The sequence below is a fragment of the Chrysemys picta genome, chromosome 2 (genome assembly GCF_011386835.1).
Source record: "Chrysemys picta bellii isolate R12L10 chromosome 2, ASM1138683v2, whole genome shotgun sequence".
NCBI lineage: Eukaryota > Metazoa > Chordata > Testudines > Emydidae > Chrysemys > Chrysemys picta.
In genome coordinates this window covers 3876853-3898380 of record NC_088792.1, presented here as the reverse complement: position 1 = coordinate 3898380, position 21528 = coordinate 3876853, and the positions used below count along the sequence as shown (strand labels likewise).

The 21528-nt window shown below is 49.3% G+C and overlaps 1 protein-coding gene across 15 annotated transcripts in view; it reads left to right on the top strand.

Annotated features, from left to right (window-relative positions):
• The window catches only part of LOC101931677 (zinc finger protein 398-like), a 77729-nt gene extending 57091 nt beyond the window's left edge, over nt 1–20638 (top strand). For 5 of the 15 annotated variants that reach the window (XM_065586451.1, XM_065586447.1, XM_065586448.1 and 2 more), the window contains 4 exons: nt 13727–13882; nt 14554–14667; nt 14915–15019; nt 15782–20638. In XM_065586451.1, the coding sequence (XP_065442523.1) occupies nt 13727–13882; nt 14554–14667; nt 14915–15019; nt 15782–17010 (1604 nt within the window). In that variant the 3' untranslated portion in view covers nt 17011–20638. Of the gene's footprint in view, nt 1–1008; nt 2990–13726; nt 13883–14553; nt 14668–14914; nt 15020–15781 lie in introns of those variants that run through there. The other 10 variants (XM_065586460.1, XM_065586457.1, XM_065586458.1 and 7 more) reach the window with 6 other exon arrangements.
• Nucleotides 20639–21528: the final 890 nt, after the last annotated feature.

Sequence of the window (21528 nt, the reverse complement as noted above, 5' to 3'; positions counted from 1 at the left end):
TGTGATTTGGGGGGCGTGTCATAACTATAAAGGGAAGGGTAATAGCTGTCCTGTGTACAGTACTATAAATCCCTCCTGGCCAGAGACTCCAAAATCCTTTTCCCTGTAAAGGGTTAAGAAGCTCAGGTAACCTGGCTGGCATCTGACCTAAAGGACCAATAAGGGGACAAGATACTTTCAAATCTTGGGGGGGGGAAGGCTTTTGTTTGTGTTCTTTGTTTGGGAGTGTGTTCGTTCTCCGGGAATGAGAGGGACCAGACATCAATCCAGGTTCTCCACATCTTTCTAAACAAGCCTCTCCTATTTCAAACTTGTAAGTAAATAGCCAGGCAAGGCGTGTTAGTTTTCCTTTGTTTTTCTCAACTTGTGAATGTACCTTTTACTAGAGTGTTTATCTTTGTTTGCTGTACTTTGAACCTGAGACTAGAGGGGAGTCCTCTGAGCTCTTTAAGTTTGATTACCCTGTAAGGTTAATTTCCATACTGATTTTACAGAGATGATTTTTACCTTTTTCTTTAATTAAAAACCTTCTTTTTAAGAACCTGATTGATTTTTCCTTGTTTTAGATCCAAAGGGGTTTTGGATCTTGATTCACCAGGAGTTGGTGGGAGGAAGGAGGGGAATGGTTAATTTCTCCTTGTTTTAAGATCCAAGGGGTTTTGGATTTGTTTTCACCAGGGATTTGGTGAGGGTTTTTCAAGGCTTCCCAGGGAGGGAATCCATTGATGGTGGCAGCCGAACCAGAGCTAAGCTGGTAGTTAAGCTTAGAAGTTTTTCATGCAGGCCCCTACATTTGTACCCTAAAGTTCAAAGTGGGGATCTCAGTCCTGACAGAGCCCTACTTCAGGTCTGTTGAGTTCATACGCTGAGGCAATAAATTATTCATTGGGCCATTAAAAAGTGTCAGGTTTCTTCTGCACAGTATCTCTTAGCCAGGGAAGCTTTCTTTCCAGATCAAAGCACTAATGCCCATCTCTCTCTCTCTCTCTCTCTCTCTCTGTAATCTAGCAAATGATGGGACAGCAAGCAAACAGGAGGAGAAGCCCCAGGAGGGATGTCTGGAAAAGTTAGAACCACACAGGACTTTGTTGGTGAAATCAGAAGAGGAGGTTTTGCAGAGCCTACAGCAGGGAGCGGCTGCACAGCTGGCTAGCCCCACAGTCATCAGAATGGAGCAATCAACCCAGTGCGGCCGAGACTTCAGCCTGCTCAAGGGCTTCGTGGTGCAGCCGGGAGAGAAGCCCTTTGCCTGCAGTGAATGCGGGAAGAGCTTCCGGCTGAAGGGGAATTTGGTCAAGCACCTGCGGAGCCACGCCAAGGTGCGGCCCTACAAGTGCACCGAGTGCGAGAAGAGCTTCAACTGCCAGTCAGACCTGCTGCGACACCAGATGATTCACCGCGGGGAGAAGCCCTACAAGTGCAGTGAGTGCGAGAAGAGCTACAGCCGCAAGGTGTATCTGCTCAACCACCAGCGTGTGCACACGGGGGAACGGCCCTTCCAGTGCACGGCGTGCGAGAAAAGCTTCCGGCAGAAGGCCGTGCTCATCTCGCACCAGCGCCTGCACACCGGCGAGCGCCCCTACAAGTGCACCCAATGCGACAACAGCTTCAGCGAGAAGTCCAAGCTCAACAACCACTTCCGCATCCACACGGGAGAATGGCCCTACAAGTGCACCAAGTGTGACAAGAGCTACAGCCGCAAGGTGTACCTGCTCAACCACCAGCGCCTGCACACCGGCGAGCGGCCCTTCCAGTGCACGGCGTGCAGCAAGAGCTTCATGCTCAAGACGAGCTTCATGAAGCACCAAAGAAATCACGTGGAAGAGAGACCCCACCAGGGCGGCCCAGCTGCTAAAAGCCATGGCAGGTCTGTCGACCATCAGGGTAACGACCCGGGAGAAGGGCTGAAACGCCACATTGAGTGTGGGAAAAGCATCACGGGGAAGCCTGAGCTAGAGACGCTCCAGCAGGTCCATGTCCGGGAGCGGCCACATCAGTGTGGTGCGTGTGAGAAAAGCTTCCGATACGAGGAATCTCTGAGAGAACATCAGAGTCTTCATATTACAGAGCAAGGGCATCCGGAGGTTTCTCTGAGCCCCGGACAGGGAGCAGAGGCCGGACTCCTTGTTGTAAAGATGGAAGATACATGGTAGCCAGTGGAGCTAACGTTCAGCAGGTGCGTTAGTCAGACGAAAGGCAGGAGGAGGAGTTGAAACGTCCATGGTTTAGAGAGAGCTTCACCTCATCAGATCTGACTGTGTCTGAGCCCCTGGAGGAGAGGTGGAAACCCAGCCCGTAGACTTCCTTCTGTCACTAACTGAAAGGGGAACCAGGGACACCAGCTGAGGGGGATTCTTCTCTCTCAACTGAAAATGCAGCAACAGGACCTTGGGGACACGCAGGGGAACCAACTTCTGCTTGGGAAATATCCCCACACGATGGCAGGCGTACGGCACCGGGAGAGAAGGAAGTTGGAGGAACATGAATGACTGGGAGTAGGAGGGTGATGGGCACTCTGTATAGAAGGCCTGTCGCTGGGCCTCACTGGACAAGACTGAATTGCAGTTGCTTAGGATATAAGCTGACATCTCAAGTTCAGCCCCATGGCCCACGTCCAATATAGTTTAGGAGGTCTGGTCTGCTCTTGTTACTAATGCAACCCTCGCTTTAGCCTTCACTCACCTTGAGGACCTGTGAATTCTCTAGTGACTCCAGCAGAAGAGGGACTCAGGAGTAAAATAAAGAAGGGGAGATAATGAGAAATGCCCTGAAAAAATTGGGAACACATGGGAAGTTAGTACTGTCGGTAAATTCAAAGAGATGATTTCCCCGAGTCCTGACCCAGGAACTATCTGGGCAGGTCACCACAGTGGAGCTTTTCACTTGGGCAGGTGGGGTGCGTGTGTGTGGGGGGAGGAAGGGGGGGATAGTTGAGGTGCTTCTTATCATGTAACATGTACAAATCTGATCATGACTCTTAAGACCTAAAGTTAACATGGTCACCTCATCCTTCAGAGTGAGAAGGCGGTTGTTCCTATCTTCCCCGCAACACCACCTCGGCCATTTCATTTTATTTTGATGTATGTACTGTAATAGCATTGTCCGCTGTTAACCAAGGCTTAACAGGGCCTCTTGAATGAGTCCAGCAATAGGGACACATACTGCTACATCGCAGCGAGCTTGCAGTTACCTGCTATAGGGTTCAGGATATTGTTAATATCATTAATAAGCAAATCACACTTTTAAGTTTTAAATCACACTTGTAGAGCAGTTTTTAAACTAGGAGATGGGGGAAAGCCGACTGCTGCAGAGGAACATGTGGATCGGACAGAGACTTCTCTTAGGGGAGAGTCTAATGATAGAGAATCTCCAGGTTCTAGTCAGGAGCAGAGGATGGAGGAGGATAATATAAGGGCCAGATCAGATGATAAACATTCACATAAAAAAGAATCTGACACATCAGAAAAGGGCAGACAAATAAACAGTGACAAGTTTTTAAAGTGCTTGTACACAAATGCTAGAAGTCTAAATAATAAGATGGGAGAACTAGAGAGCCTCGTGATAAAGGAGGATATTGATATAATAAGCCTCACAGAAACCTGGTGGACTGAGAGCAATCAATGGGACACAATCATTCTGGGGTACAAAATATATCGGAAGGACAGAACAGGTTGTGCAGGGGGGGAGTGGCACTATATGTGAAAGAAAATGTAGACTCAAATGAAGTAAAAATCTTAAGTGAATCCACATGTTCCATAAACTCTCTATAGATAGAAATCTTACATAAAGTAAGCTGTCATGGGATAAAAGGGAAGGTCCTTTCATGGATTGAGAACTGGTTAAAAGACAGGGAACAAAGGGTAGGAATTAATGGTAAATTCTCAGAATGGAGAGGGGTAACTAGTGGTGTTCCCCAAGGGTCAGTCCTCGGACCAATCCTATTCAACTTATTCATAAATGATCTGGAGAAAGGGGTAAACAGTGACGTGGCAAAGTTTGTAGATGATACTAAACTGCTCAAGTTAGTTAAGACCAAAGCAGACTGTAACAAACTTTAAAAAGATCTCACAAAACTAAGTGATTGGGCAACAAAATGGCAAATGAAATTTAATGTGGATAAATGTAAAGTAATGCACATTGGAAAAAATAACCCCAACTATACATACAATATGAAGAGGGCTAATTTAGCTACAACAAGTCAGGAAAAAGATCTTGGAGTCATCGTGCATAGTTCTCTGAAGATGTCCATGCAGTGTGTAGAGGTGGTCAAAAAAGCAAACAGGATGTTAGGAATCATTAGAAAGGGGCTAGAGAATAAGACTGAGAATATATTATTGCCCTTATATAAATCGATGGTATGCCCACATCTCGAATACTGCGTACAGATGTGGTCTCCTCATCTCAAAAAAATATACTGGCCCTAGAAAAGGTTCAGAAAAGGGCAACTAAAATGATTAGGAGTTTGGAACGGGTCCCATATGAGGAGAGATTAAAGAGGCTAGGACTCTTCAGCTTGGAAAAGAGGAGACTAAGGGGGGATATGATAGAGGTTTATAAAATCATGAGTGATGTGGAGAAAGTGGATAAGGAAAAGTTATTTACTTATTCCCATAACACAAGAACTAGGGGTCACCAAATGAAATTAATAGGCAGCAGGTTTAAAACAAATAAAAGGAAGTTCTTCACGCAGCGCACAGTCAACTTGTGGAACTCCTTACCTGAGGAGGTTGTAAAGGCTAGGACTATAACAGCGTTTAAAAGAGAACTGGATAAATTCATGGAGGTTAAGTCCATTCATGGCTATTAGCCAGGATGGGTAAGGAATGGTGTCCCTAGCCTCTGTTTGTCAGAGGCTGGAGATGGATGGCAGGAGAGAGATCACTTGATCATTGCCTGTTAGGTCCATTTCGTTTGGGGCACCTGGCATTGGCCACTGTCGGTAGACAGGATACTGGGCTAGATGGACCTTTGGTCTGTCCCGGTACGGCCGTTCTTATGATGGACCCTATTGCAATGTGTAGACAGGCAGTGGGGTGAAGGGTGCTGTTGCTTTCTCCTTCCAACTGCTCAGGTGCTTCTTCAGTCCCCATTGCATTGGTTTTCGCCTTACTGATTTTTAATACGTTTACACTAATCGGGAAGCAGAGCCTTCACTCTCACCCAAAAGACGCTGTTAACTCTTGCAATCGTGTCTTGAGTCTTGGGATATTGGGTGTTTTTCAAGACCCATCTCCTAGAGGCAACTGATTACAGGAGGCTCTAAGCTTTAGTTTAAACCCTTCCCTCTCCCCCCTATTTCTGTTCCTTGTGGAGAAAAACTTGAAAATGTGACCAAGTGTAACCTAAAATCTCAAGTATCAGAGGGGTAGCCATGTTAGTCTGTATCCACAAAACTAACCAGGAGTCCGGTGGCATCTTAAAGACTAACAGATTTATTTGGGCATAAGCTTTTGTAGGTAAAAAACCCACTTCTTCAGATGCATGGAGTGAAAAATACAGCCTGTAATTTTCACTCCATGCATCTGAAGAAGTGTGTTTTCTACCTATGAAAGCTTATGCCCAAATAAACTTGTTAGTCTTTAAGGTGCTAAAATCTCAGAAGGCCAAAAAGAAGAACCCAACATTTATTAGTTTTTAAATCATGATTTTGAGGGGCCTGACTCACGATTTTTGAACCTGTGGCATTGGCAGTGATGCAAGTATCTCTTTTGTGTGGCTACATCACATGGGTGGAGTCCCCCCTGTACAGAGACTGCTCAAGGCTTCTGTCCCATAGCGGTTACCCCATTTCAGCTTCTTTTGGCCTGACTTATCTCACGTAGGGCAGTGTTACTCCTTTGACTTCAATGGAGTTACTGTTGATTTACACCACTATGAGTGAGAGTAGTCTCAGGGCCTGTTTTTTCCTAACAGATTTTCCTCAAAGCAGGCATGTCTGTCGTTCCTCACAATACCCCTTTCCTACCAAAGCCTTCCTTTTGATAACACTCTGTGCCTCTCTGGCTGCTAAATTTAATCCATCCTCTGGATCATCATTTCTATTTTGGATACTGTGTTTTAAAAACTGATTTTGTGATTGATGAGAACTAAAGGCAAAGTTTAAGAATATAAGGGTGCCTTATTTACTTGAGCAATACAATTAGTAAACAAAAAAATACCCATTGCCAATGTCATAAAAGCATAACATAAGAGTGGCCCTACTGGGTCAGACCAATGGTCCGTCTAGCCCAGTGTCCTGTCTTCTGACAGTGGCCAGTGCCAGATGCTTCAGGCAGTTGGGGGTTTAGGGACATCCGGTGTATAGGGCTGCATCCTTTGGCCATCTTGGCTATAGCCATTGATGGACCTATCCTCCATGAACTTACCTAATTTTTTTAACCTAGCTATAATCTTGGCCTTCACACTGTCCACTGGCAATGAGTTCCAAAGGTTTACTGTGTGGTGTGTGAAGAAGTACTTCCTTTGTTTTAAACCTGGTGTGGATTATCTCCTATCCCCCCAGCACAGTGTGGTGCTAACGATGGAACTGAGCCCATTACAATCGGGGAGAGGGAACGGGGAATTTACCTGTCAGCTCTCAGAAGGAAAATGCAGGTAACTCACAGCATCCAAAAATGGGTTGGCGCTGAGGAGGGGAGACAAAAGGCCTAGAGTTATTTTAGATTCTTTTAAACACCCTCCCTAAGTCACTTTCCAACAACTTTGCATTACAAATATCTTCAGCCCCTTTTCTCCTCCCTCCCTGTGGGTTTTACTGCAGGCCCAGTAGCCCAAGCACCACTCCCTGTTTTGTTCTGGTCCCAGACCTGGTTTCCTGGGGGACAATTTGGTACTGGCTGGAACCCCCCCCCCCCGACCAAGGCAGCCCCCGGAGGGAGCTCGGGGGTCAGCTGAGATGGGGCCCATGGCACTGGCTAGTTGAGGGCGGTCAGTGCTTTGTCCCACGCGTGGACCGTGGACTAGGGGCAAGTGCCCTGCGGTCCCCCATTGCTGTCCCCGGCTCTCTGGCTGGCGGGGGCCGCCCGTGGTCTGAGGACACGGGGATGGGCGGGTCCCCCGGGGGCGGAGCCTGTTCTCGCCCGGTGACGGCGGGGAAAGGGAGGCGATTCCCGCCGCCAGGGGCCGCTGCCGCCCCGCTCCTCCCCGCCGCTCCCGGGCCCCGGCAGCCAGGCCGCGGCTCCCTCCCTCCCGGCGGCGCTCGCTCTGCTCCGCCCGGCAGCGGGGCCGGCCCGTGGCCAGGCGAGGCGAGGCGAGGCGGCGCCGGGACTCTGCCCAGCCCGGAGCGGGAGCGGAGCTCGGCCGGGCCGGGCCGGGCCCGCTGGAGAAGCCCCGCCCGGGGGGGCCATGGCCGAGCGGGCCGCTGCGCAGGTAAGGGCCCGGCGGGCGGGGGAGCCTCGGGCCCCGGGAGCTTCTCCCCGCCCGGCCTGGGCCCCGGGAGCCGGGCCGCGGGGAGCGCGGGGCTGCCCGGCCGGGCCGGTGCCGGGGGTTTGACATCCGCCCCGGGCGCTGTGTCCCCCCCGCAGGCTCCGGGCGCTGGAGGGAAGGAGCCCGGTTCCCGGGGGCGCCCTTGGGCGCACGTCTGGCCCAGCCCGGTCCGGCCCGGCGGGGGAGGTTCTGGTCTGTGCCGGAGCCTCCCTTGCCCGGAGAAACCCGCCCTCGTGTTCGGGCTTCGTGCTGTTGTGTTCAGCCTCCGGGAGCCGCTGGCAGCGGGCACCCTGGGGTGCTGCAGGTCCCCGCCGGGGCAGAGCGCGGGCTTGGGGACAGTGTCAAGACACCAGCTCCCGGCGGCTGGAACGCACTAGTTACTGGCCTGAGTCTAGGACTAACACGTGGGTAAAAGGGACTGGCCTCTTGTGTGCTGGTCAGGATAGATCAGGGGTCTCAAACTGGGGGTCACGAGCTGTCAGCCTCCACCCCAAACCTCGCTTTGCCGCCAGCGTTTATCATGGTGTTAAATATATACAAAAGTGGTTTTAATTTATAAGGGGCTTGCTATGTGAAAGGGGGCACCCGTACAAAAGTTTGAGAACCACTGGGCTAGATGATGGAATGGTCCTTTTCAGCCCTATAGCCTATGAATATCCCATACTTCAAATGAGTCAGACATTGTGGGGTTTCCATTTCAAATCCCCTTCAGGACAGGAAGGGAAATAGTTTTCCCCTGTGTGGATCCTGACTGTAGGAGAAGATCCAGCCCCAGGTAGGCTGTTTTTTCCTGCTTTTTTTTTTTTTTTTTAATGTTCTCATTACAATAAAATCGACTTAGAGCCACTTTTAAAACCGTACATAAAATCTCACTCGCATTTCCCATCCCTGAGTGAACAGGACTAAAAAATATCAAACAAACCAACCCACGCTTCTTTCTCTCCCTGCTCAGCCCTTAGCATAGCGACACGCTCAGCGGGTTTTTGTTAGAGATGTTCTTTCGGGGGATGGGTGCTGACTTTCAGTTTCTCTTCTTGCAAACAGGATCCCGCTGTCCCTGTACACACTCCCGTGAGCGAAGCACATCATCACACTACAGCGATCTCCTTGTGGACAGTAGTGGCTGCCATCCAAGCCGTGGAGAGGAAGGTGAATTCCCATGCCACGCGATTACTGAATCTGGAGGGGAGAACAGGGACAACCGAGAAGAAGTTAACAGGCTGTGAGAGGACAGCGATGGAATTTGGTAACCAGCTGGAGAGTAAATGGACTATTTTGGGAACTCTGATCCAGGAGAATAACTTCCTGCAGAGGAGGCTGGAGAACATGGAGAACCTGCTGAGAAACAGGAACTTCTGGATTTTAAGACTGCCCCCAGGCACTAAGGGAGAAGTCCCCAAGGTAACCATATCCCAGCTAGTGCTAAGGGGTAGAAACTTAGCTACTGAACGGGTTTTCATATCTTCTGATATGCAGGCCCTTTAATTCACCACTGTATAAGAGTGTGGATGCAGGGAGTGATCTTATTGGCTTCATGGTGTCCAATAACTCACTTGCCAGACTCGGTCGGTCCAATCATTTATGTATAATGTACAGGACATCTGGGTTCTGTTTCCAGCTCAGTCACTGATTTGCTGTTCACCTCCAGCAAGAGCTGATGTGGAAAAGTAATATTAGGAACGTACTTACGCATCACTTCTGATGCAATTTGGAAACAGTGGTTGGAAACCTAGATGAGAGCCAGTCCCATGTGCCCAGCCAACCAGATGCTCTCAACAGACCACCTGCTGCAAATACTGGCGAGGCGAAGGGTGCTCTGCATCTTTCAGGAGACACATATCTTTTTGCTGATTTTGGCCCTGACTCTTCAAAGTTTCTGCTAAAATTGTTCGTCCAGACTTGGTGCATCTAAGAGCACAGCAGAAGATACATTCTCTGCCATAAGGATCTTCTCCAAAGCCTGTGGAAGTCAATGGCATTCACTTTGGCGGGCTTCGAGTCAAGCCGATATAGTCTAAGAAAGAAGCTTATTGTAACCCTTGTGATTCCAGGTGCCGGTGACATTTGATGATGTCTCCGTCTATTTCAACGAGCAGGAGTGGGAGAACTTAGACGAATGGCAGAAAGAGCTTTACAAGAACGTGATGAAGGGGAACTATGAGACCCTGATCTCCCTGGGTAAGGATCGGTTTTCACTCTCTGATTAGAAATAGTTGCTACTCTGGTTCCAGTTGCAGGTTATTCTCCAGTTCTTTTAATTTCCAGTGACTCACTACTTCCCAGAGCATTAGCAATAGACAGCTCATACCACACACCCTCCTATTTAAAACTCTTTTCTTCTAATATCTAGTTTTCCCAAACCCTTTGAAGGATGTGGAATGTCTCCCATTGACTTCCAAGGGCTTGGGATCACGTTCGGCAAGTTTAAGTGACTTGCCACGTCCCCCAGGGAGTCTGTGGCAGAGCCAGGAATTGAACCCAGGTGTGCTGAGTAGCAGGCCAGTCCCCGAATTACAAGACCCTCCTTCGTTTCCTTAACGAGCCAGATCACCCCATCCGATGGTAAAATCAGACTTCTGCTGATTTAAAATCTCCGTCCTACCATTGTATCGGCTAGTTCTTTGAGTGTATGTCCATAGGGAGCTGCACCGTAGGATGCACACACGCCATGCGCTCTTGACTGGAGACTACCAAGCACTGTCTGCAGGCCCATGCCTGCCAGAGTGGCGCCTTCAAACGAGGGCATATAGGGGGGCGCAGACCTGCTGCCACTCGGTTCCTTCTCAACCGTCTGCGGCTCGAGATGGAGTGGTTGCATGTCCGCTGGTTCTCGGCTTCCTGCCTTTCTCAACATAGTGATTTATTCTTCGTTTTTGCTTTATTTATATGATTATTTTATTTCTACTTTTAGTTTTAACACAGCTGTCTTGGGAGAAGGGATCCCCTCACCCTTTTTCTTTCGATCATCCGTTTTGATCCATTAACCTTCTGCATTATGCCAAAGATCCCAGGGTTTAAGTCCTGTCAAACCTGCCACAGGTCTTTTCCCTGTAGTGACAAGCATTTGAGCTGGTTTGGAGACAGCCACGTTCTGTCCAAGTGTAAGATCAGTTCCGGGTTTAAAGGCAGGTCTCGGAAAGACAGATAGGCTAGACTGAAGCTCCTTCTAATGGAATGCTCGCTAGCCCCGGTGGGGTCCGCCTCCTCCTCTGTACGTTGGCCTCCACATCCCAGGCCGCTCCAGCAGCACTTTGAGTGGCGAGGAGTTCTGAGAAGCAGCAGCCCTTTGCCCTTATCAGGGAAACAAGAAAGAGGGGTGGGTCACCCCCTAATTCTCACTCTAAGGAGGCCTCGCGTCCCTCTAAGGGCACAGCTGAGGCTCCGTCTCATTCCAGGACTGACCCGCCAGCCCCTCACAAGAAGCAGCGTGCAGAGAAGTCTTCTAATAGCACAGGGAGTCATCTATCTCTGTGCCGAGTGACCCCTCTCGGCACTGAGATGTGCACAGGCCTCCTTCTCACACTCCAGTACTGTTGCCTTCCCTGCACCGAGCTCGGCGCTCAAAGAAGTTTCTCTACAAGCCTCTCTGGTACCGCGCTCACCATCTCAGCACTATGCGTTTGTTCCAAAGCCTGGACAAGGGCAGACTTGTGCATACCGTAACCCTTTAGTACCCTCCAGGTTTCTCTCTCCAGAGGGCCTTTTTATATCAGAGGAGCCGGCATCTCCCCTGTCACTGACCTCTACGAAAGCTCCTTCCCTGGTACCGCTCAGACACCTGCAACCACAATCCTCCTGGATTGAACGCCAGTTGGATGTCTAGCCTCTGCTTCTGGCACCTGTATCTGGTTCTCCCGCTTTCAGCCCAGGGGATGATACTTCTTTGGACTCTGAGGTCTCAGTACAAGGTTCTTTTTCAGCATTATACCATCACACCCTGCTGAGCCATTATTTTGAGGAGTGCTCAGTACCCCATCAGATGCTCCATATCCAGGCATTGCAAGTATCTGTGGGGACCTTCCCCTATCAGCTTCCTGGAATCCCTGGGGTCACCTTGGTGAACAATTTTATAGAATACCAGCCAGAAAGAGGCCCCAGTACTGCCAGTACCACATCGCTCTAGGTGAGCTTTGAGCATGGAAGTAACCCATTCGGATAAGGTCCAGTCAGTTCTCCTATCTAGCAGTAAAACTAGTACTTGCAAACTTACCTTCAAAAGTGGAAAAGCTTCCATTCCTGCGGTTCTCTGCACATGTCTCAAGCATAATAATAAATAGGATATCTCCATATATTCCATTATCTCCTAGAACTGGAAGGGACCCCGAAAGGACATCGAGTCCAACCCCCTGCCTTCACTAGAAGGACCAAGTACTGATTTTGCCCCAGATCCCTAAGTGGCCCCCTGAAGGATTGAACTCACAACCCTGGGTTTAGCAGGCCAATGCTCAAACCACTGAGCTACCCCTCCCCCCATCAGAGGTTCCACTCTCCAAAATCCTGGGCTGCCTGTTGGATTGGAAAACACAGGGTCTAGCAGTGAATCCAGGGCAGGTCTACACTTAAAATGCTGCAGCTGTGCAGTTGCACCACTTGATTAAAGATACTACTATGCCAACGGGAGAGCTTCTCCAGTCAGTGTAGTTAATCCGCTTCTGTGAGAGGCGGTAGCTACGTCGACGGGAGAAGCCCTCATCTTGACGTAGTGTTGTCTACACTGGGGCTTAGGTTGGTATAACTGTTGCTCAGGGTTGTGAAAAATCCACACCCCGAGTGACTTAGTTATACTGATGCCAGGTCCACACTATAAACTTGCCTTACTCAAAGTACGTTTGGCTGCTGTCACAGTCGTCCACTCGCCCGTTGAGGGCTTCTTGGTTTTTGCCCACATCACTTATGCCCGATTCCTCAAGGGCTACACAACTTGTTTCTCCCTGTAGAGACTCTGGATCCCAAGTGAGACCTTAATTTGGTTCAGTGCCTTGAGGACCCCCAGCTTTGTACTTATGGTCACCTGTTCTCTCCTGCACTTCTCCCTCAGGACTTAGTTCTTTATAGCCATCTCTTAAAGAATGGAGAGCTTGGTGCCGTTATGGCAGACCCGCCATTTACTACCTTCTATAGAGATGAGGTTACACTGCATCCCCATCCTCAGGTCTCTTCAGAATACCACATTAATGAGGAGTGTTTTACCCAAAGCCTCTAGAGGGGAGACCAGTCTACTTACATTAGGTGTCAGAAGGGATCTCACCTTCTACCTTGACAGGACTAAGACCCTCTGGACTTCTCCAAGATTATTTGTGTCATTTGCAGAGAGGAGGAATGGACAACCTATTTCAACTCTGACTGTCTAAAGAGTTCCAGGTTGCATTTCCACCTGTTAGAACAGCACACTCCTCCAGAGCTCTAGCTCTGCTGAAAGATGTTCCCATAACAGAAATGTGTAGTTCTGCAACTTGGTCTTCTGTTCACAACTTTGCCAAGCATTCCGCCATCTTACCTACTCCTAGGGGTACTACCTTTGGTGACGCAGTCCTCCAAACCATCTTGGACTTACCTCCCCGTCAAGTTACTGCTTGGGAGTCTCCTTTGGTGGAGCACCCATAGGGACATATATACACTTGAAGGTGGAGGAGAGGTTACGTACCTTATAGGACCTTGAGTACTTTGAGATGCTTTGTCTCTATGGATGCTCCACCTCCCACCTTCCTTCCCCTCGGCTGTAGAGGCTCTGCTAGGTGGTAGAGACGGAACTGAGTGGCGACGAGTCCACTGCTCCTTATAGGCTCTTGTTTGGAGGCATAAGGGGCTGCTCTGTGCAGGTCTGCAGATGCTGCTTTGCTGTCTCTGGTTGAGAGCACACAGGTGTGCACGTATCTTACGGTGAGCACACCCATATGGACACAACATCTCGAAGAACTCAAGTTACTGTAAGCTAAGTAACCTCTCCTTTTGTGTCACCTGGTAATATAGCATTGCGCATTCCTCCCTGAACTGGCTCTGGCCTCCAAGGGGCTCTGTAGACCTTGTCCAGGGTTAGGTTCACAAACAAATGGGTTAATATACCACTGTGCATATCAACTCCCCTTCTATGTGGTGACCCCCGGCTCTTCTGCGGGGGAGCACATCCGACCGCCACAAGGAATGGTATCTTTTTACAGGCTCCTTATTAGGTATTGGCCTCCTTTCAGATCTGTCGTCAGCTCCAACGAGAGAAGGGGATTTGGATTTAAATTATTTAGCATTATTTGCAATGAATATTAATAGGCCATGGTGTTCCCTTAACATCTGCTACCATGAACAGACTACGCTGTTTCTAAGCCAGACGTTTTATCCCGCATTGAACGAGGGGAGGAGCCGTGTGTCGGGGATCAGCGGGAATCCCTGGAAGGATTGGAGGAAAGAGACCAGAAGAAGGAAGGGCTGGTGGAAAGAGAAATCGCTGTGGACCCCAGCGCAGGTGAGTGCTACCAAGTATCACAAACCCACACGTCCACTGTAAGGGCTTGAAAGTGCAGGGTTTGGGTGAGGGCTGGGAGAGTCGTCAGCAGGGCTGCAGAGCCCAGCGCTTCGTTACTCCTCATCCAGCAAGCTGAAGGAAGAGGAGAGGAGCGGGGCTGCAGGCCAGTGGGCCACGAAGCGCCCTGTGCTCAGCATATGAGGCACTGAACTCCCTGTTGGAAGTGCAGCTCCAGAGCGCGCTCAGGGGAACTGCTCCTCCTGGCTGGCAATAGGAGTCTCTCAGAGCCCTCAAAGTACCTGCCAGGCACGTCGTTGTCTTGAACTGGATTTGCACTTTAAAACCTACATGTCAGCCACGCCCTGTCTCAGCCCCTGCCATGCCCCCTTTTCACCCTAATCCCCGCCCAGGCAGAAGTGAACCCACTGAGACAAGAGGATGAAAAGTGGGCATGGCAGGGGCAGCTGTGTGGCCCTGCAGGCAACAATATTACAGGAGTGTGGGGATTCCTCAGGCTCCCCCGGGAAAAGCAATCCATTTCCTAGCAGAGATCTGCTTTCCTGAGGATCACCAGTCCTGCCTCTGTTCAGCTCAGGTTTAAAATCACATGTAAGTGCCTGGTGAATATGAATAAAACACTCCTTTCCCCTCCTCTCTGTCTTCATGAATAGGCCAGGCCATTTCCAACCCTGACATCCTGCCCCAGGCTGAAGGAGGGGAGGAGCCGTGTATCAGGGCCCAGGGGGGTTCGCCAGACAGAGAAATTCCCCTGGAGCCCAGCGCAGGTGAGCAGAGGGTTCGAACTCGGACTCAGTGAGGGGAGTGAACAGCCCCGGCCCATCAACTTGTATAACTGCATCTGTCTGGATGTGTTTGCTCGTCTGTTTTTCCTTCTCTCCACAAAATGTCACTGATCCTTCCACCCATCCCAGACAGCTCCAGCCCCAAACCCTTTGCACAAAGAGGTCAATAGGTGTTGGTAAAACCCACTCTGATCTGTTTCTGTGTCTCATTAACATCATCAATCACCAGGTTCCACATCTGCCACTTCACCCTGGATCAAAGGAGAGGAAGAGCTGGATGCTGGGGACCAGCAGGAATTGGGGGAAGGAAGAATTCTCACAGGCTCCCGCATGGGTGAGCAATGGCTGGCTGCCCTTGTGCAAAGCTCCCATTGGCTCTGAGGGGGAGTGGGGCCCTAAGGGATTGAAACACCTCAACGGAGGTGAGCGGAGTAGCTACCTGCGGCTCCTCGGAGCTCCTCCACTTCTGGGTTTTCTTCCTATTAGTGAACGTTGATTGTTGTTTGTATTGCAGTCCCGAATCAGGGCCCCCGTTGTGCTAGGTGCTGTATGAACACACAACAAGAAGACAATCTCTGCCCCAAAGAGCTTACAGTCAAATAGCCCCATTGGAAATGTACAGCCGTCACTCGATGGCAGGTGTCGGTCAAGCTCCCCACCTCTCGGGAGTAATAGGGGGCACTTATCCCGTCTTTCAACTTTCTGAGTGTTTGATGGGATGCAGAGGAACAGGGCCCCTCCTTTACCCTGCCCCCATGCCTTCTGTGGGGGAATGTTTACCCCTCGACACCCAACTTGGAGGGGTGGTTTCAGGCTCATAACATCAGTCGTGCTGTGATGCAGGAGGTGTGCAGGCTAGAAGTGTCATGACATCCAACCCAAATTGTGCGGTTTAGCACACAAGATTTCAAGCCAAGACGAGCCCTACTTCAGGTCTGTTGAATTCATACGCTGAAGCTATAAACTATTTATTGGGCCATTAAAAAGTGTCATTTTTTTCTGAACAGAATCTCTTAGCCAGGGGAGTTTCCTTCCAGATCAAAGCCCGTCCTAATGCCCGTCTCTCTCTCTCTCTCTCTCTCTCTTTCTATTCTAGCAGATGATGAGACAGCGAGCAAAGAGAAGGAGAAGCCCCGGAAAGGATGTCTGGAGAAGCTGGAGCCGCATGGGATGTCATCGGTGAAATCAGAAGAGGAGGTTTTGCAGAGCCTACAGCAGGGAGCGGCTGCACAGCTGGCTAGCCCCGCAGTCATCAGAGTGGAGAAATCCACCCAGTGCGACCGAGACTTCAGCCTGCTCAAGGGCTTCGTGGTGCAGCCGGGAGAGAAGCCCTTTGCCTGCAGTGAATGCGGGAAGAGCTTCCGGCTGAAGGGGAATTTCGTCAAACACCTGCGGAGCCACGCCAAGGTGCGGCCCTACAAGTGCACCGAGTGCGAGAAGAGCTTCAACTGCCAGTCGGAGCTGCTGCGACACCAGATGATTCACCGCGGGGAGAAGCCCTACAAGTGCAGTGAGTGCGAGAAGAGCTACAGCCGCAAAGTGTATCTGCTCAACCACCAGCGTGTGCACACGGGGGAACGGCCCTTCCAGTGCACGGCGTGCGAGAAAAGCTTCCGGCAGAAGGCCGTGCTCATCTCGCACCAGCGCCTGCACACCGGCGAGCGCCCCTACAAGTGCAGCGAGTGCGGTAAGAGCTTCACTCAGCAGTCCAAGCTGACCAACCACTACCGTATCCACACAGGCGAGCGCCCCTACAAGTGCACCCAGTGCGACAACAGCTTCAGCGAGAAGTCCAAGCTCAACAACCACTACCGCATCCACACGGGAGAGCGGCCTTACAAGTGCACCGAGTGTGAGAAGAGCTACTGCCGCAAGGAGTATCTGCTCAACCACCAGCGCCTGCACACCGGCGAGCGGCCCTTCCAGTGCACGGCGTGCAGCAAGAGCTTCATGCTGAAGAGGAGCTTCATGAAGCACCAAAGAAATCACGTGGAAGAAAGACCCCACCAGGGCGGCCCAGCTGCTAAAAGCCATGGCGGGTCTGTCGACCATCAGGGTAACGACCCGGGAGAAGGGCTGAAGCGTTGCACTGAATGCGGGGAAAGCTTCATGGGGAAGCCTGAGCTAGAGACACACCAACAGGTCCATGTTCGGGAGCGGCCACATCAATGTGGCATGTGTGGGAAAAGCTTCCGATACGAGGAATCTCTGAAAGAACATGAGACTCTCCACAGCACGGAGCAAGGGCATCCGGAGGTTTCTCGGAGCCCCGGACAGGGAGCAGAGGCCGGACTCCTTGTTGTAAAGATGGAAGATACGTGGTAGCCAGTGGAGTTAACGTTCAGCAGGTGCGTTAGTCAGACGAAAGGCAGGAGGAGGAGTTGAAACGTCTATGGTTTAGAGAGAGCTTCACCTCATCAGATCTGACTGTGTCTGAGCCCCTGGAGGAGAGGTGGAAACCCAGCCCGTAGACTTCCTTCTGTCACTACCTGAAAGGGGAACCAGGGACACCAGCTGAGGAGGATCCTTCTCTCTCAACTGAAAATGCAGCAACGGTACCGTGGGGACACGCAGGGGAACCAACTTCTGCTTGGGAAACATCCCCACACGATGGCAGGCGGACGGCACCGGGAGATAGAAGGGACATGAATGACTAGGAGGGGGATGGGCACTCTGTATAGAGGGCCTGTCGCTGGGCCTCACTGGACAAGACTGAATTGCAGTTGCTTAGGATATAAGCTGACATCTCAAGTTCAGCCCCATGGCCCACGTCCAATATAGTTGAGGAGGTCTGGTCTGCTCTTGTTACTAATGCGACCCTCGCTTTAGCCTTCACTCGCCTTGAGGACATCTGAGGTTCTGTGACTCCAGCAGAGGAGGGACTCAGGAGTAAAATAAAAAAGGGGAGATGAGAAATACCCTGAAAAAAATGGGGCACGCATGGGAGATTAGTAGGCACAGGTGCTGGAACAATTTGTATAGTGGGGTATAATGAGAGCCATTGAACCAAACTGTAAACCCTTTATATGATGGACACCCTTTCAAGCCAGCACCCTTGCTTCCTGCACCTATGTTAGTAGGTAAATCCAAAGAGATGTTCTCCCAGACTCCGGACCCAGGTCACCACTGTGGAGCTTTTCACTTGGGCAGGTGGGGAGCGTGTGTGTGTGTGGGGTATTTGTGTTATTTTTTTACTATGTAACATGTACAGATCTGATCATGACTTTTAAAACCTAAAGGTAACACTGTCACCTCATCCTTCAAAGTGAGAAGGCAGTTGTTCCCACCAACATTTCCTCAGCCATTTCAGGGTTTCTCCCTGGAGCTTTTATTTTGATGTACGTACTATAATTTGCATTTTCCGCTGTTCTTTCGTATGGCTGGTGTAGAGCAGCAACTACAATTTCACCTGAAGTTGATCGAGCCAAATGGCTACGTCAGGAGTAGCAGAATTTATTGCAGTGATGCCTCCTTCATATTTATCAGTTGGGCAGTAGGTAGTGATATGGTCGATGGTCAGTCCTGGGGAACCACACTTGCACACCGGGGAGTCCTTGATTTTCCATTTGTGCATTAGCTAGCCGCATCTACCATGGTTGGTTTGAATTTGGTTCAGAGTTGACCAAGATGACCGTGGAAGGTCAAACCTAGGAACCTTCTGCATGGGATCTGGCACAAGGTGCTTAGTCTTGTTTAGCCCAATCTGCTTTCCAAGCCTCCTGATCATAACCTGATTGCATGAGGCTAAATGAATGTCCCCAGAAAGGTTTGTGGGACTTAAGACCTTGCGGGTGGGGGATGGGGGGGTGTTGTCAAGGTCTTGATGAATAGGAAGGCATCTGTTTTCCTGAATTCGCTGAGCTTTGTTGTATGTTGCAGCTGTTTGGTGTATCGGCAGGAGAGCGATGTTAGACCGAACAGGCAGCCGTGGTGTTGGAGTTGACTTAAGGGTTCCTGTGATTCACCGCATCGCTATTTAGCTGAGTATCCACAAGTCGTGTGTGGCTGCATCTGCTCCATTCCGGTGCACAATATTCAGCTACTGAATATACAAGTGTTATTGCAGATGTTCGCAACCCTGATGCTGATGCACCCCAGGTTGTACCTGTTAGTTTCTGGATTATGCTGGCTCTCGTTTTTATCTTTGCAGCTACCTTCTCAAGATGATCATGGGGATAGGGTGCGATCGAGTTTCACTCCCAGATATGTTTACCACAGGAAGCTACCGGCCAATGGAAAGGGGCGTCACGTCCGGCTCTTCGGCGGCAATTCGGCGGCGGGTCCCTCAGTCACTCTTGGAGGGAAGGACCCGCCGCCGAATTGCTGCAGAAGAATGAAGCGGCGGCTGTAGCGCTGCCGCCGAAGTGCCGCCGATCGCGGCTTTTTTTTTTTTTTTTTGCCCCCCTCCGCTTGGGGCAGCAAAAACGCTGGAGCCGGCCCTGGGAGTGTAGCAGGGCTTTTGCAATATGAGAGCCCTGGTCTGATTGTACTGCCAGAACAACTCCTGCATCTCTCCCATCCAGCAGGGACTGTGCTTTCTCTGGAAGCCTCAAGGAATGTTCCTCTTTCCTGCTACTTTCAAGCGGCCTGTGAACCGTTGATAGCATTCTGGTCTCACTAGAATCCTTGCAACAGTTTTCTCAACAGTCTGTTTGTAGACATCCTAATCAGCTTTAGCAAAATTCCATCGTGGTACCTGTTTCAGAAAGAACACAGGAATTTTGATGTCTACATAGATCATTATAGGCCTGTGTTGGCTGTTTGGAAATGCCGATAGTACTTCACATGTTGTGGTAAGAGTATTACCACGTTGGTCTTTAGACACGAATGTTAGGTCTGGCTTGTACTCACATTGCCAGCGGCTTGAATGGAATGTTGATTGTTGTTTTAGTTCATAGTTTAGTTGTAAGTCTTGGGCAGATATCCAGTCCATGAGATCTTCGCCATCGGTTTCATTTGTTTTATAGCCCCACATAGTGTGGTGACAATTAAAATCACCTGCATAGATGCATGGACTGGTAGCGCTGGTTTTGGCCATCTTGTGCTAGGGGCTGTATAGACGTTAGTAATGTGGAGCTCTCCTATTTTGATAGATGTGGTAAATGTGGTGGTCTCTTCGGTTGGTGGAATAACATTAAAATCTGTGATGGTGTCCTTGATGTATATTGCCAAGCCATATTTAGGATGATGATGGCTAGTCATTAGGTTGTATCCATAGATACGGTAGCGCCTAGCCTGTTGGTCATTGCCAACATGGGTCTCTTGCAACGTGAGGACATCTATGTTATAAGTCTTCAGCAAGTTTCCAAGATATTTGTATTTTGCCCATGAGACTCCTTCATCATTAGGTTGCAGGATTCTTATTCAAGTGCCTATTTGGCACATTGTATGGCCCTGAGGAGGAACTTTAGGATTTGTTGAGTTGCTGCTCTGATGACCGGGAGATCGCTGAGCGATATTCGGTCGTTGAGTTGATGGCATTCATTGTGAATTCTCACTTAGCAGAGTGGGCCCCTGTGAAGGCTGCCATCTTCCACTCCATTGTCCACTGTTAACCAAAATTTAACGGAGCCTCTTGAGTGAGCCCAGCAATAGGGACACATACTGCTACATCGCAGCGAGCTTCCAGTTACCTGCTACAGTGTTCAGGATATTGTAAATATCAATAAGCAAATCACACTTTTAAACATGGACCCTATTGCAATGTGTAGAGACAGGCAGTGGGGTGAAAGCTCCTGTTGCTTTCAGCTAGAGCCCTCCGCCTGATTATTTTTTTTAATCCTGCTCCCATTCCACCCTGCAATACCCACTGCTACTTTCACCTGCTCCTGCGTTGTTTCTTGCATTTTTATCCTGCTTCTACCCTGAAAAACCTTAGATCCTGCAAGAGAAAGAGATTCCCCCATGGTACTTAAAAACATAAAATAAACAAACCTGGTCAGTTAATATATTATATGGGTGTGTGTGTGTGTGTATATATATATAAAAATGGAATTCAGACACAATTTTTACCTCTAAAACAATAAAACAAATCTTGCTTAAACCATGAAAAAAAACCCACAACCCACCTTTAACTCCTGTTATAATAGACATCAAATCTTTCTATTCCTTGCTTAAATTTAAGTATTAAAGCCTTTATTTAAAAAAAAAAAAAGAAAATCTTGTTTTACATTGCTGAAAATCTATTTTTGACAAACTGCTGCTGTTTATAATACATGAAATGTCAAAGCAAAGTGCACCACAGTTTTGCCTTATAAGGTGCAGGGTTTTTTTAATGATTATAAAAAGTAAGTTATTAAAAAAAACTGGAATTTTTAAAACTGTGTAAGCACTGATTTTAGAACTTTGAAACATATCATCCAAGTTATTTATATGTCAGGATTATTGTTGCTTTTAAAAAATGTTTAACGGAAACACTGTTCACAGCCCTGACAGCAAACTGATACACCAGTGACTGAGTGCGCATATGTGATGTTACCGAACAACACAATCTGTGGGTGTGATTCTCTGACCTGACTTGAGCTGGTGTATTACACCACATTCAGAGAGAAGGAGATAAACTCAAACAAAATAATTAGCAATTTCTCAGAGAGGCTACTCTTGATAAATTGATGAGAGATTTAGTGTTTGTGTGCAAATTACAGCAGTCTGGGTTTTTCTGCCTCTACTTCCAGCTGCTCATGTGCTCCTGCACTCCCCATTGATGGAGTTTTCTCCTTACTGATTTTTAATACGTTTACACTAATCAGGAAGCAGAACCTTCACTCCCCCCCAAAAGACACTGTTAACTCTTGCAGTCTTGTCTTGAGTCTTGGGACATTTATTATTTTCTAAATCATATTT